At 41.8% G+C, this 12,746-nt stretch overlaps 1 protein-coding gene across 1 annotated transcript; it reads right to left on the bottom strand.

Moving 5' to 3' along the window:
- Positions 1-295: 295 nt before the first annotated feature.
- LOC105561895 lies at positions 296-1,443 on the bottom strand. Its single transcript, XM_012012259.1, has 2 exons — positions 1,238-1,443; positions 296-1,156 (listed from the first exon to the last, which is right to left on the bottom strand). The coding sequence occupies exons 1-2, from the start codon at positions 1,350-1,352 to the stop codon at positions 855-857; spliced, it is 417 nt and encodes a 138-aa protein (XP_011867649.1). The 5' UTR covers positions 1,353-1,443; the 3' UTR covers positions 296-854.
- Positions 1,444-12,746: the final 11,303 nt, after the last annotated feature.

Raw genomic sequence — 12,746 nt, 5'->3', positions numbered from 1 at the left:
TTTTCACGTTGGTATTCGCTTAATTGGTACTTTTTATTTTAAATAGATATTACGCCGGCATGCCTGGCCTAAGTTGACGTTATGACGAAGTAATATGACGTTACGGCTCGCAAGAGCTATGCACGGTATGAAAGATCGCGTCTGTTTGATGTCACAGGCATTGTATCAAGCTAATGCACGCTAGGCACGATACGTGTCACGCCGATGAATAACAAGATTAATGAAAATCTTAATCATAGGAACTTTGGAGTTTGGAATACAACGGCGCTCATGCGCGCGAGTCTTTATTAAATATAGCCGCGTAACGTTGTATTGCCGAGCTGGAGCTGTAAATTCAACCGGGCTGGTTAATATCCGTGCCGTGCTATGGTTACATTTTCGGCATTGATACAAATCGCAAGCGAGCCAAGCGTTGCGGAACGTATAGATAATAAATGCGAAGATAATAGAATGAACGAAATATTTTATGCATCGTTATTTCTGTGAGCCCCATTCTCCCCGCGGGATACAGCGGAATATTGAGCAATGTCGTAATAGATAAAAGAATCGCAAACGAGGGAAATATACACGGAATAATAACGCAGTAGAAAACCGGATGTAAACGGTTTTTCGTAATGATTATGTAAGCCGATTCAATTGTTCACGCGAGCTCTTCCATTATATTTTTTATCATCCCGCGGAAAAATTTTCACTGAACCATCACTCCCGACTTCATTGCGGCCGATCGATCATTACGCTCGCGTATCGTCGCATCCGCCTCTCTCGATCGTTCAGCAGCGGATACGCGGAAGCTGCGACGATACCTTAATCGCCATACGGCGCACTCTCGTCGGGTAATAAGACTAATGAAAATGTTAATCGCCGAAACGTGAAATCCAACGGGGTATGCGAAACAGTCGCTCGCGCCCGATCGCACGATCCCTCTCGCTTTGCCACGCGGTACCCTCTCGAATTCCGGTCCAAACAGCCATTATTCTGGTGTCGCGCGTGGAAGCGGAACGTTTTTCCGGAATGACACCCGCAGCGTACGGCGGTGGCGGTTTCGGTATAACGGCGACGGAATTCACTCCAATTTGGCCGCCGTCGGTCCTCTTCCTCCCCGATAAGTAACGCACGCGCTCAAGGTTCCCGTCCTCTCTTTCCGCACGGTAATACCCTGGACAGGGCGGAATCGCGCTTGTCAGTCTGGTTACCACGAATAATGGATGCGACGGTAACTCACGTTAATGAAGCGTACCATTTACATCTACTCCGTCTCTGCGTCGCCTCACCTTTTCTCTACCTCTCTCTCTCTCACTGTGTATTTCGATCTGTTCCTCGGATGACACTTCGCCTACGTCACCCTCGTACATTCTCCTCGGCTCGCTCGGCGCCAGTCGTTCCGAGGGAAACGTCTTCGGTGCCTTCCGTGTTCAATTTCATCAGCCGGCTCGCGAGCTACTTCTCTTCCATCCTTCCTTCCTTTCCTTCATTGGCGTCAACAACGGCGGTCGCCAGTCGAGGTATAGATTCGATTGGAGAGGAAGCCTATTCAGGACGATCGACTCCGCAGTTACACCCATTCGTGATGCTCGAGTGGAAGAGACTGAGGCGTGCGTGTGCAGACGCTGACAGGGTTTGACGAGAGGACGGCGCGCACTCTAAGGGATCACAGACGCCCGATGATCCTTGAATGCTGGCCCACAAATTCGGAGCTGATATGAGGATGTCCGCCAACTGATTGATAGCACGCTGGTGGATACCGCAGCGATGTTCGCGTCGAGAAACGGGAAGAGCAAACGCTCGAGAGTGGTCTGTCGATTGGCCGTTGGTAGGTTGAAAGATGCTTGTATTGGCAAGTAACATATTGCATCTTAGAACTATATTTTGGTTGAAAAAGTAGCTCGCTACATTTTTGCACAGCGAATGTCGCGCCTATTCAAGTATATGATGCAATTCAAAATAAAATGTTTCCGAACTCCAAGTTCCTAACGAGATTGCGTTAATTCTTTCAAATTGGACTCACTATCGATTGTTTTCCAAAGAAATCCAATTATCCTGAATCGTTGGAAAGAATTGTCGGTTCTGTGTTAACACGTAAAATACTGCTCGAATATATATGTAGCGCGGTCTTCGAAAATCCGGCAGCAAGGAATGGGAGGACGCGTAGCACGGGATCGCCTCTTTAACTCCCGAAAAGCCTCGGAAAGAATGGGAGAAAAGACCACACGGCAACCCTTCTTCGTTCCTTTACCTCGACCACGTCGACAGAGCGAGAAAACTTGCAGACTCGTTGGGTACTAATGGCGTCTCGGGTGTCGAAGTTTGATTCGAAGGAGGCAGTCCCTGGGGCGCAAGACACGACGCGACTGCGAAAATTCTTTCGGACTGATAGCCGCGGAAAACTTCAACTCGGACCAGCGCGGACCGTTCGTGCCCCACGTAGCCAAGGCAGCCACAACTTTTCGCGATTTATTTCGTTGCGATTGATGCTCTCGTCAGAAAAGGAAAAACGCATGGTTTGGAATTATTGGCGGTAGATTCACGTCGCGATTCTCGATCAAGAGGAAAGAGCTTTCTACGTTCGACCGACGCGAACTCGACCGGTTCACTGCTCACCGTTACTCAAGAATCTCGTGAACTCGTCGATGGAGTTAAGAAGAGAATATCCTCACGTCTCGAGTGTGCGAAATTTGCATAATCTGATTTGTATCTGTGTACGTTCACTTTATTTTGTACTTTTATTTTTAATAAAAATATTAATGTAATATTAATGTGTATACACATACAAGTTTAATCTATTTTAAACCTTATATACACTTCTGCGTAATTGTCTCTTCACAGTGTAAACGTAGCTACAATTATAAAATATGTCTCGATCAGCAAATTTCAACTCTATTAAGTACTCTATTAAGTACCCTCGCAAAACGACGACGAAGCTCGAAAACCGAAAATCATTGAGATTCTGCCTTGTCGCGTTTAATTTAGGCAATAAATAAGCTCAGCCGTTAAACACGCGCCATTTCAGATATAATTCCTTGCTTGTCTGAATGTATAGAAGCAGTTTTGCGAAATTATTCGTGTCATTTACTCGACTCGTAACAAATGGAGGGTGAGAAGGAATTTCCGTGGGCCGATGAACGACTTGGTAGATAGCATGGGCGAATGCGACCCTATATCTACTTCGATTCCCAACTATTCGCAGAAACCCGCCGTCAGCGTGTCGGCGCCGTTCCTGGGGAATACTAATCAAGTTTTCCGACGGTTCGTAATAGGGGAGAAATTAATTCCAACTCCAATTAATATCCACGGAATACTGTATGTCTAACAATTTCTAGATCCCCCGATACGACGGGCGTATCTGTTGTTTGGGCGACAATGATATCGTATCAGTGCTCATTATTTGCACCTTTTGTCGCATTCCACGATCGCGCTTATTAGACGTTCCCTGACAAATATCCGAGGGAAACGAGTACGGTCTTCATTCATCAAATTAATTCCCTCTGATTGTCGACGGGATTAAAGAAAACTCACGTTTTATTGTTTAAGCGGTTCGTTTTAATCCATTCATTGAAAATCAACGTCGTGATTAATAGTTTCTCCAGTAATTGTTTGAAATGTCATGAACTAATAATTAATGCCAATAATCCGTTAGAAATAGCGAGCGATTCGACATTACCATGAGCAATCGAATGCACACGTATCCTTTGATTAATACGACAGCCGGGTAACAACGAGAGTGGATAATAACGGAAATATTGAATTATTTCATCCATTTTTTTCAACAACACGCTGTCGAAAACGATGCTCGTAACTGTGTGATTTAACGAGACTATAAAAGATGACCAATGCAATCGAAATTCATGTAAATTTATGGACGCTGCGATGTTTACATAATTGAATTACATGCTGCAACTATTGAAAAATTTATAAAAGTTGGACGTACTAATTTTGCGTAAATTGCGAACTAACACGGCTGTGCTTCACCCATGAATTCGAGGCAGTTTACATTGAGCTTTTGTAAGCGTGTTGCAATTACGATATGCTGCGGACTGCATTAATGCTATAACGTTAGCAATGGAGGAGTAATTTCCGATAATTAAAGTCGCCGATTCTATTTGCCGGCCGCATTATTAACGATTCATTCAGTTTCTCATAATTCACTCGAAGACGCCTGTAATCGAATATTCGGCGTCTATCTAAATCGGAATTAAACCGATACGATAATTTTACTCAATTTCAAATTATATAAGGGATTGCGCGACGGTTGCAAACAGGCATTAACTATGTAGACAGATATTAAGATAAAATTTCATCACGGCTACCGCAAATATCAATATTTTCCTCGTAAATACCTTAATCGTAAGCAATTCGGGAGATAGAGAGAGAGAGAGAGAGAGGGAGAGAGAGGGGGGGAGGGAGAGAGAGAGAACTGTATGTCCTTAGTTAAGCGCGTGTGGCAGGCTATAAGGTACAGCAATACTCATGATCGCAGCATGGTCTCCTAAACGCGGTTAGGCCGGCGAATACATTTGTCCGGCTGATTGGCAGGTTGTAATTGCGGTTGAGACCAATGAGCACACGTGGTCGGTATTGCAAACCCTGACCCGTCGTATATGCGTCTATTGCACTTCCAGGTGAGCGTTTCACATGCGCGAGGCTAATAAAGCCTTGCAGCAGTCGAGCTTAATCCTTTTTGCGCGCACAGCTCGCAACGTGCCCGGCATTAAGAGCACGTCGCTACCGCGTATGCGAAAACTTCGTTACGTAATCGCAATGTCAAACGCGTAAACCTGTGACCTTTTTTTAAGTGAACGTCGCATTGCCATTGCCTGATATTGAGGGAACGCGCTTTCAAAAGTCCAACCATGCCCGAGAAATTTCCAAAAAATGGAAAACGTCAATTTGCACGCACGTGTCTCTCATTGTACTCGAGCTTCCATGGCAAATAGATAAGGCATACGCGAATACGTGAGACAGCACGTTCCACAAATATGTATTGCAATTTGTAACGGCAGTAAATAAAACAAAAGCTTTTAAATATAAACTACGCTACTACCCAGAAGATTTACTAAAGATAAATATGTAAATGAGATACGTTGAAATCATGTTTCTTTGAATCCACTAAATTTTGATTTACTTCTACTAAAACATTTGCTAGATTTGAAGAAATAGATATGAACTCTCCTAGAGATTTCTGTCCTAATTAAATCAAATTTTGGTTAAGGTAAAGAAATCGTTTCTTTGAAGTTAAATAAAAGTCGAGTAAGGTCAGAATTGAAAGCAAATTTGTTTGATTTTAAAGAAACTTTTTTTCTGGGTGTAATGCTCACGTGTAATTTCAAGTAACTTCTATGGCGCATTCATACGGCATATTCAACTTTAGACGCGCGTTGAAAATATCATCCATCTATCGTTAGACGCCGTTGGTCATCCCGTACACGCGATAGTCTGGCTTTTCTCTTTAAAGCCCGGAGGCGCGGAACGAAGAGGGAGTCCGAAGAGTGTCTTCCCTGACTTTCCGCGTGTCCCCCACGACCGGCTCATTTATCAACCCGGCTTCCATTAATATCCGACAAAATAGCAAGCCAACGCGACATCCCATAGAAGTCATGAACGTCCGTACGAGGCGAGGATAAAGAATTCCACGCGCGGCCGCGCACGTGCGCGCTCCGACGCTCGCGGGCACGCGTAACCACGTGCGAGCGCGCGATATGCCGGATACTCGCGACGTGATTTCCATCGGAAGATTCGGCTCGCCTTTGTCGCACGCATTAATCGTATTTTATCGAACTGACGCGATTACTCTCGAACGTCGTGACACTCGTACGAAAGCGGGTCGACCGCCGCATTTTGATGCTCTCTGAAATCACCCTCTGACAATGCAGCACCGTTTCAGACATTACAATTAATATTCAAGCGAAAATACTTTACTTAATATTATGATTTATTGCGCGATATTACGCTTTGTAATAAAGGATGAATTATAACGTATAAACGAGCTCACCTCAGAGTGGTTTTCATGCAGCGTTGAAAATAATTACATGAAATATACGTTTATGATAACCAACTGGTAAAAGAATTGTCGCAGTGATAAACATTTTACCTGCAGATAATCCCGCAACTCGTATAAAAATACGCTATTCAAAAACAGCTACATTGAATCAGTGTCAGAAAAAGAGATAAATACGTAACTTTGCAAAAAATTATTGCAAACTCATTTTCAAGTGAACAGTTTAAATCTTAAAAATCATGCTAATTTCATCGAGTTTTTTCTTTGGTAAATGCTTCTGTTCAAAATAGCGCTATTCCGAGTTTATTAATCGATTTTGATCAGCATATTTTCAACTCGTGATAACTCGATGAAAAAATATCATAACTTCATATTTAAAAGAGCATTTTGAAGAAGAGACTTACGCTTTCAGAAAGTCTAAAGTTAAAAATAAAGTTAATCTTTTTTTCAACTTCGCGCGTGATTTAAAAAATAAAGTGTTTTTGTCGATTTCGTACGATCGACCTGAAAATGGTGCATTTGGAAAGTACAAGCATCGCCACTCAACAAGGTTTAAAAATTGAGACTTTACGTCTTAAAATACTTTGTGAAAACGGCTCTATCATTTTTTTTGCAAGATTATATGAATTTTCATTTCGTTGTTTTTCACGCCAACTCGACATGGTTCTCTAATGTTATTAAGGAGTGTATCTATAGCCTCTGGCTGTAATATCGTTTGTAAAGCCGTCTTTTGATTCCTTTTTATGATCGTCTTTTAATAATGTACGAGTATAAAAGATTTGTTAATTAAATTAAATTTACAATAAAAATGTATTAATTAAAATTCTTACGAAATCTCTCTCTCTCTCTCTCTCTCTCTCTCTTTCCCGTTTATGTAAATTTTTTATTACTTACAATCTTACATTTCTACATTAGCGTTCTGCAACAGACCTATTCTTATGCTTTTTGTTACATGTTATCTCATAAATTGCAATGTTTTTTTGCATATATTACAATTTTTTGGGCTAAAGGTTGTTCCTCGTGATTAAAGTCAGAAAATTATAATCCGACACGTTCCCATTGTATGAAATGATTTAAAATATTTATCAAAATAGCGACGATTATAGTGATTGTCCCGAAACCATTGTCAGCTCAGCGACATCGTTAAGCGGTCTTAAAAGAACGTGAGCGTGATGCTGGTACACAACGCCGAGGTCCTGTTCGTAAAACGATAAGTGCGACGCGAATGCATGGCCCAAGGATTGTTCGACGAGCGATAACTTTTCCCGATAATGGCTTCGATCGTCGTCGTCGTCGTTCTACTTCTACCTACCGTTCAATCGCGACGATGCGCTTGGGTGGCAGTCTGCGGATATTCGATCACGCTAATGCCCGACTACCGCGAGTTTCCCTCACTTAGGGAAGAGAAGTAAATAAGATCGCGCGTGAGACGAGACGGGACGAGACGGGACGAGGCGCGCAATGGGAACGCGTCTAGCAATTGACTTCCAAATTAGACGACGCCTCACAACACCCATCGATATTCGAAAGCAATTAAACTTTCTGCGGATTCCACTTTTTTACTTAACCGTTCACCCTTATCCTTCGCCGTCCATCCCTTAGTCATGCCTTAAGTTCTTCTCTCCTTTCGCGAGAATGTCAGCTATCCTTTGAGAGGAAGATCTCGTTTAAGCCAGGGTCCCCCTAGGTACTTAATTCTAGCCACTTCTGCGCGAAAGCAGAGGAGCATAGCCGATAAGCTAGGTTTCGCGTAATCACTTCATTCTCTCTCACCAATTTTTTGAGTCGGGAGGATCTTCAAAATGTTCGTATGCGCACGACAATGTTGGCGCCGGCTAAAATAGCTTTTATGAATTTGTCAAGGGCCCTCTTATATGTATAAAGTTAAAATCCAATATCATATCCTATTATTTCTCTTCAAGTAATTCGATAGTTTCACTATTATTCTCATTATTATCACATCGCGGTAGTGATTATATAATAACCAAAATTTTTCATTATCCATTTACATTGCAAGAAATTTTATTTGCATGAAAGATTGTAGGTGTAAAAAAATTCTGTAGATAATACCTATAAGTTATTATGTGACAGCGAACAAACAGCAAACATCGAAGATATACGATAACAATAAGGAACGTTCAGCTTCATTAAGCGGTCGGGTAAGTAAACGAGAAGTTAATTAACGTTGTATTATCTAGCAAAGTTTAGGAAGCTCGCGGTTTCCTTCTCCAGCGTCTAACATAAAGTAAAGTCTACAAACTTCCACGCGGATAGCTGCGGGAAGAAATTACAAGTGGCAGTAAGCGAGACAGGTATCGCCTTCATTACTGATGATTGTACTGTTAATCAATGTATCCGGCGTAACTAGTCGATCTTATCTCGGGAAACAGTAACGTACTGTCACGTAGCTGCAGCGCGCCTACAGAGATAGAGAGAGAGAGAAAGAGAGAAATGAGGCTGTACCGAGAACACGTTCTACGCAACTTCCTATAGTTATGGAAACAGGCATCTTCAAGATAATTGAGTGCATGTAATACTCTCGCGTACACTTTCTCTTGATCGGAAATACCGGTAGTAAAATTAAGAGAAATCTGTTGTTTCAACAGCACGGCGTCGATAGTTTTCGTATCATAAACAAAAAGTCGCGTAGCAACTAAATTTTCTATCAAAATAAAAACAGACTATACAATAGTTTATTTTAAATGCAATGCAACCAAGTTTGAAACTGAGATAGCATGTACGAAATACATGTGCATATGCGCATAAATTGACGTACGTCGCAATACATCTCACTACTGCACTTTGTTTGTTCATACTGTAATATCCCATACTAAGTATATTATTCCTTATGGTTCAATTATTTGTACACTTAAAACTTTCGACATAAAAGCTTGAACGTTAGAGTAAATGTGTTTACTCGTGTTCTTTCCCATTGCTTTAAAAGAAAGCTGACTATATGGCATTTCCCAAAATGGATTAAATTCAGAGCAAGAAATGGCACTTACAAAACAAATTTTTCAACAAATTCCGTGTATTATCAGTGAAACGAATCATATCATTATGCAATGTAGAAAAATCTCATTCCATTTAATGAAAATTCTTTTTAATCTGTAAATATCCATAAGATTTGCACGAAAACTGTATCAAAATTTTTCACCACGTCTATATAAGAGCAATCTGAAAAAGTTTCGGAAGAGCGGAATAACATGTAAATCTTTTTAAAATAACCATATACACAGGGTGTTGTGTACTACCCGTCTCACCTCTTATTTTCGGATAGAGCGAATTAGACTGACAATGAGTCGAAAAGACCTCTACCATTTTACAATTTTCGCAATAGTTAACGAGTTATTAATTATTAAAAATCGCTGTCTTAGCCCGGCTCACCGCCCAATTCGAGCGCGCTGCAAGATGCGATCGTCCCGCAATCGGCGTTGCTAGACGCGCGGGAAGTTGTTTATTATACGCAGCCCTTGCCATGTGTCATAAACAATTCCCCGCGTGCCTAGCAACGCCGATCACGAGCTTGAATCAGGCGGTAGGCCGGGCTAAGACAGCGATTTTTAATAATTAATAACTCGTTAATTATTGCGAAAATTGCGAAATGGTAAAGGACTTTCGACTGAGTCTAATCAGCTCTATCCGAAAATAAGAGGTGAGGCGGGTATTACATAACACCCTGCATACTTTACGAATAATTTGTAATGACTCTAAAAAAGTGCAATGTAATTAAATTTCCGACATATGAAACGTAAAACCCGAAATATTTTCAGATTTATACGCTAGTAGTTAATTTTTCTTTCCTGCGGCACATGTAGCATTTAATATTTTCTAAATTAAAATAACTGCAAAAGCAAAAATTGAAAAGATAATTTTAAGTCTCACACAACTTAATATTTAATTACGATTCGTTTTTATATTTGTAGCCAGTAATTTTGTAGCTCATTTAGCTTTTCGCGGATTTATTTCGACGGAGGGATGTTCAACGAGAGAAAGGATTCGCGCACAGTCAAGAGCTTCAAAAGCTGGTGTAAAAAAGAACGAGTTTCTATTATCCGTAGAGATGTACGAAAGCCTTCGGAATATTCTGCAGTAAAGCGCGGATATACGTAATCTCAAGCATGTGCGCGACAAACGAGCTTCCCCATTATGGTTTATCGTTTCACAGATCGAAACGGTACAGCACAATTTCCCGATTGATCGATATCGCGACGAGTTAGAATCGCGAATGTATTTTTCTACTTCTACAGCGCCGCAGAGCAAATGTTGACTCGCCCTTGTTTTTGAGTTACGTTTCTTCCGCATCTCCTTGCGCATAGTCTCAATCGAACAGAGTTTTGACATTGTCCAAACGGAAAGGAAAGTTACACGATCGTTGACGAGCTACCATCATTTACGATATGTGTCTTTCATTCTGTCGACGTTCTTATTATCAACTGTTTTCTGCACATTTGCGCGCGCGAAAATGCATGTGTAAAACAGCCGACTTATCGAGCGATAGGCATTTCGATATTTTCTATATTCTGATTATACTATAAGATATATATTGATCAGTATTATGTACTATTATATACAATACTAGTATATACTATTCTAAAAATGCTGCGTTTTTCTTAGTTTTCGCTGTAAACCCTTTCGTATACTTATGATCGATAAAGAAAGAGAGGATTTTTAAAAGAAGTGTATTACAGGCGACGTTTCTTTAAACTCTTAAGAACCTTCGATTTCAATTAAATTCATCTTTTCAGATTGTGTTTTCAATTTTAGCGTGCACACAGCAGCTTTCGTTACGGGTAGATGAAATCGCATCGCTCCATTATGGTTTATCATTTCAGTATACTGACGGAATTGCAGTTTCGGTACGATATTGGTCGCATGCTATATCGATCGACACTAGCCATTGTTGCATCAAATTGTACACGTCGGATTTTACCATTTTCCCGAATACTGAATACAGATATGATCCACTTGATTTTGCCCCCTACTCGCGCCGTCGCGTGTTCCGTTTGAAACACATGTACGATACTTCTAGTGAATTTTGCGAGTACTTTTTGTACAAACGTACCTTTCGCGGAACAATGGCGAAATTAATCAAAATTATACCAGACGTACGGCAGCTACCATCACAATTTATATTCTAATAGCAAATTAGCGGAATTAAATATGCAAATGGATTTTAATTTTCATAAAATGAGCTGCGAGGCTGTCCATAAAAATCGCGTTTATCTTTTCGATATAACGGAGAAGACGTTTGCGCGAATTTCCAAAGTTTTTCCTTTAATTTTCACGCCCTGATAATAATCGGAGCTCAAACGGATCACAATCGAGAAGCCAATTCGCCAACTGGTTCTGCAGTCAGCTTGGCCAAGGAATTAATAAGCACCATCGCGAAGCCTCCGAACCTTTTTGCTCGCCATTATCCAAGATAAACGATGGCCTCTCGGCGCGATGGGGCACTCGGCGGATAGGGGGAGGGAAAACTTTCGAATCGCTCTTGCGTCGGATGAAATTCTGCGGAGGCGGACGCTTCTTGCTCGCCTGACGGGGCCGCGCGCGTATTTCGCCGTTTTCTCAGATCACCGAGCAAATGTTGACCCAGTTTCGCCGTCGGATTGGACGTTACTCTGTCTTTCGAAAGTGCTGACTGGAATACGCGATGAGCGAGAAGTTCGTAGCTGCGGCCCCTCTTTCTTCCACGCGGGCTGAAACTCCCGGGATCGCTGGACCAGGTCCGAAATTCGACGAGAGATATCCGCTCGCGGCTGTTCGCGCGGGTTCTTATATTTACGAACGGCAAGCTTTACGGCGAGATAAAGCTCAACAGCGTGGCACTAACATCTATCTTTACGAAGCGTACAAATTTACTCCAACGTTGAAATTGTGAATAAATATATACTCAGTTAAAATTAACTTTTCATAAACATACATTTAAGCTGAATACTAGTCGAGCTTAAAACATCCTGATTTCTATAATGAATGAAGATGAAAATAGAAGAACAAATTAAGTCCTTTACTTCACACCCTGTGTAATCCGTTCTACAAAGCAACACGATTTTCTGATTAACTTCGTTTAGACGATTTCTCTGTCAGGGTTCTTCACGTGTGCTATGAATACATTTTATGAAGTAAAGTCGATAGTACTCTTAAAGGGTTAAAGTAGTCGCTCTCGAGGGAACCGGCTGAGCTAAGTTGATTCACCTCGTTTCGCGAAGGTGCCTCTTATTACGCGTTGCTATACCAAGTTTCTGTAAGCCCGAGCTAAGACACAGGACGAGGTCGCCTTCAACGCAAAGTCACCCGGCCGAATAAGGCCGCGACTGAATGAGATATAACAGGGTACTTATCTTCACTGGCGAGACGCTCGCCGGTGATGGTAAACCGTATGTCGGCAGATGTTGCGGGAGATGAATAACGCTCTAGCACAGTGGATACGGTTTAATATAATTTTTTCCCGTGTACCCGCTTCTTTTTCTCGCGCCTCCGCATCTTCTCATTTCGTCTTTTCAGCGTCGCGAACAAGGAGACGGATAGGCGGCGGCGTCTTCCACGCAATTCGAGTAATTTGAACGCATCTGCGCGCCAGGTAATAGAATGCATCGCGCTTCCCGAGCTCGCTCCCGATACCCCGAGCAACGCCGCGACCAGAAAAGGAAGTGTCAATTCACCCGAGACACATTTATTCGCGAGCAGGAAAAAGTAGAAATATTTATCCCGCGTGTGATGTTTTTATTCTTATTTAAAATTCTCAAAATGG

This window comes from Vollenhovia emeryi, unplaced genomic scaffold (genome assembly GCF_000949405.1).
Source record: "Vollenhovia emeryi isolate VEMERY1.0 unplaced genomic scaffold, V.emery_V1.0 DF939198.1, whole genome shotgun sequence".
Classification (NCBI taxonomy): Eukaryota; Metazoa; Arthropoda; class Insecta; order Hymenoptera; family Formicidae; genus Vollenhovia; species Vollenhovia emeryi.
The sequence above is the reverse complement of the archived record's forward strand: the minus strand, read 5'-3'. Positions and strand labels throughout refer to the sequence as shown.

What these genes read in the sequence shown, in the direction of transcription:
- LOC105561895 (XM_012012259.1), bottom strand. Translation starts at nt 1,352, where the DNA reads ATGTACGAGGGTGACGTAGGCGAAGTGTCATCCGAGGAACAGATCGAA. An exon ending in AGACGGAGTAGATGTAAATG is followed by an intron (nt 1,157 to 1,237) that starts GTACGCTTCATT and finishes CGCCCTGTCCAG; the next exon opens with GGTATTACCGTGCGGAAAGA.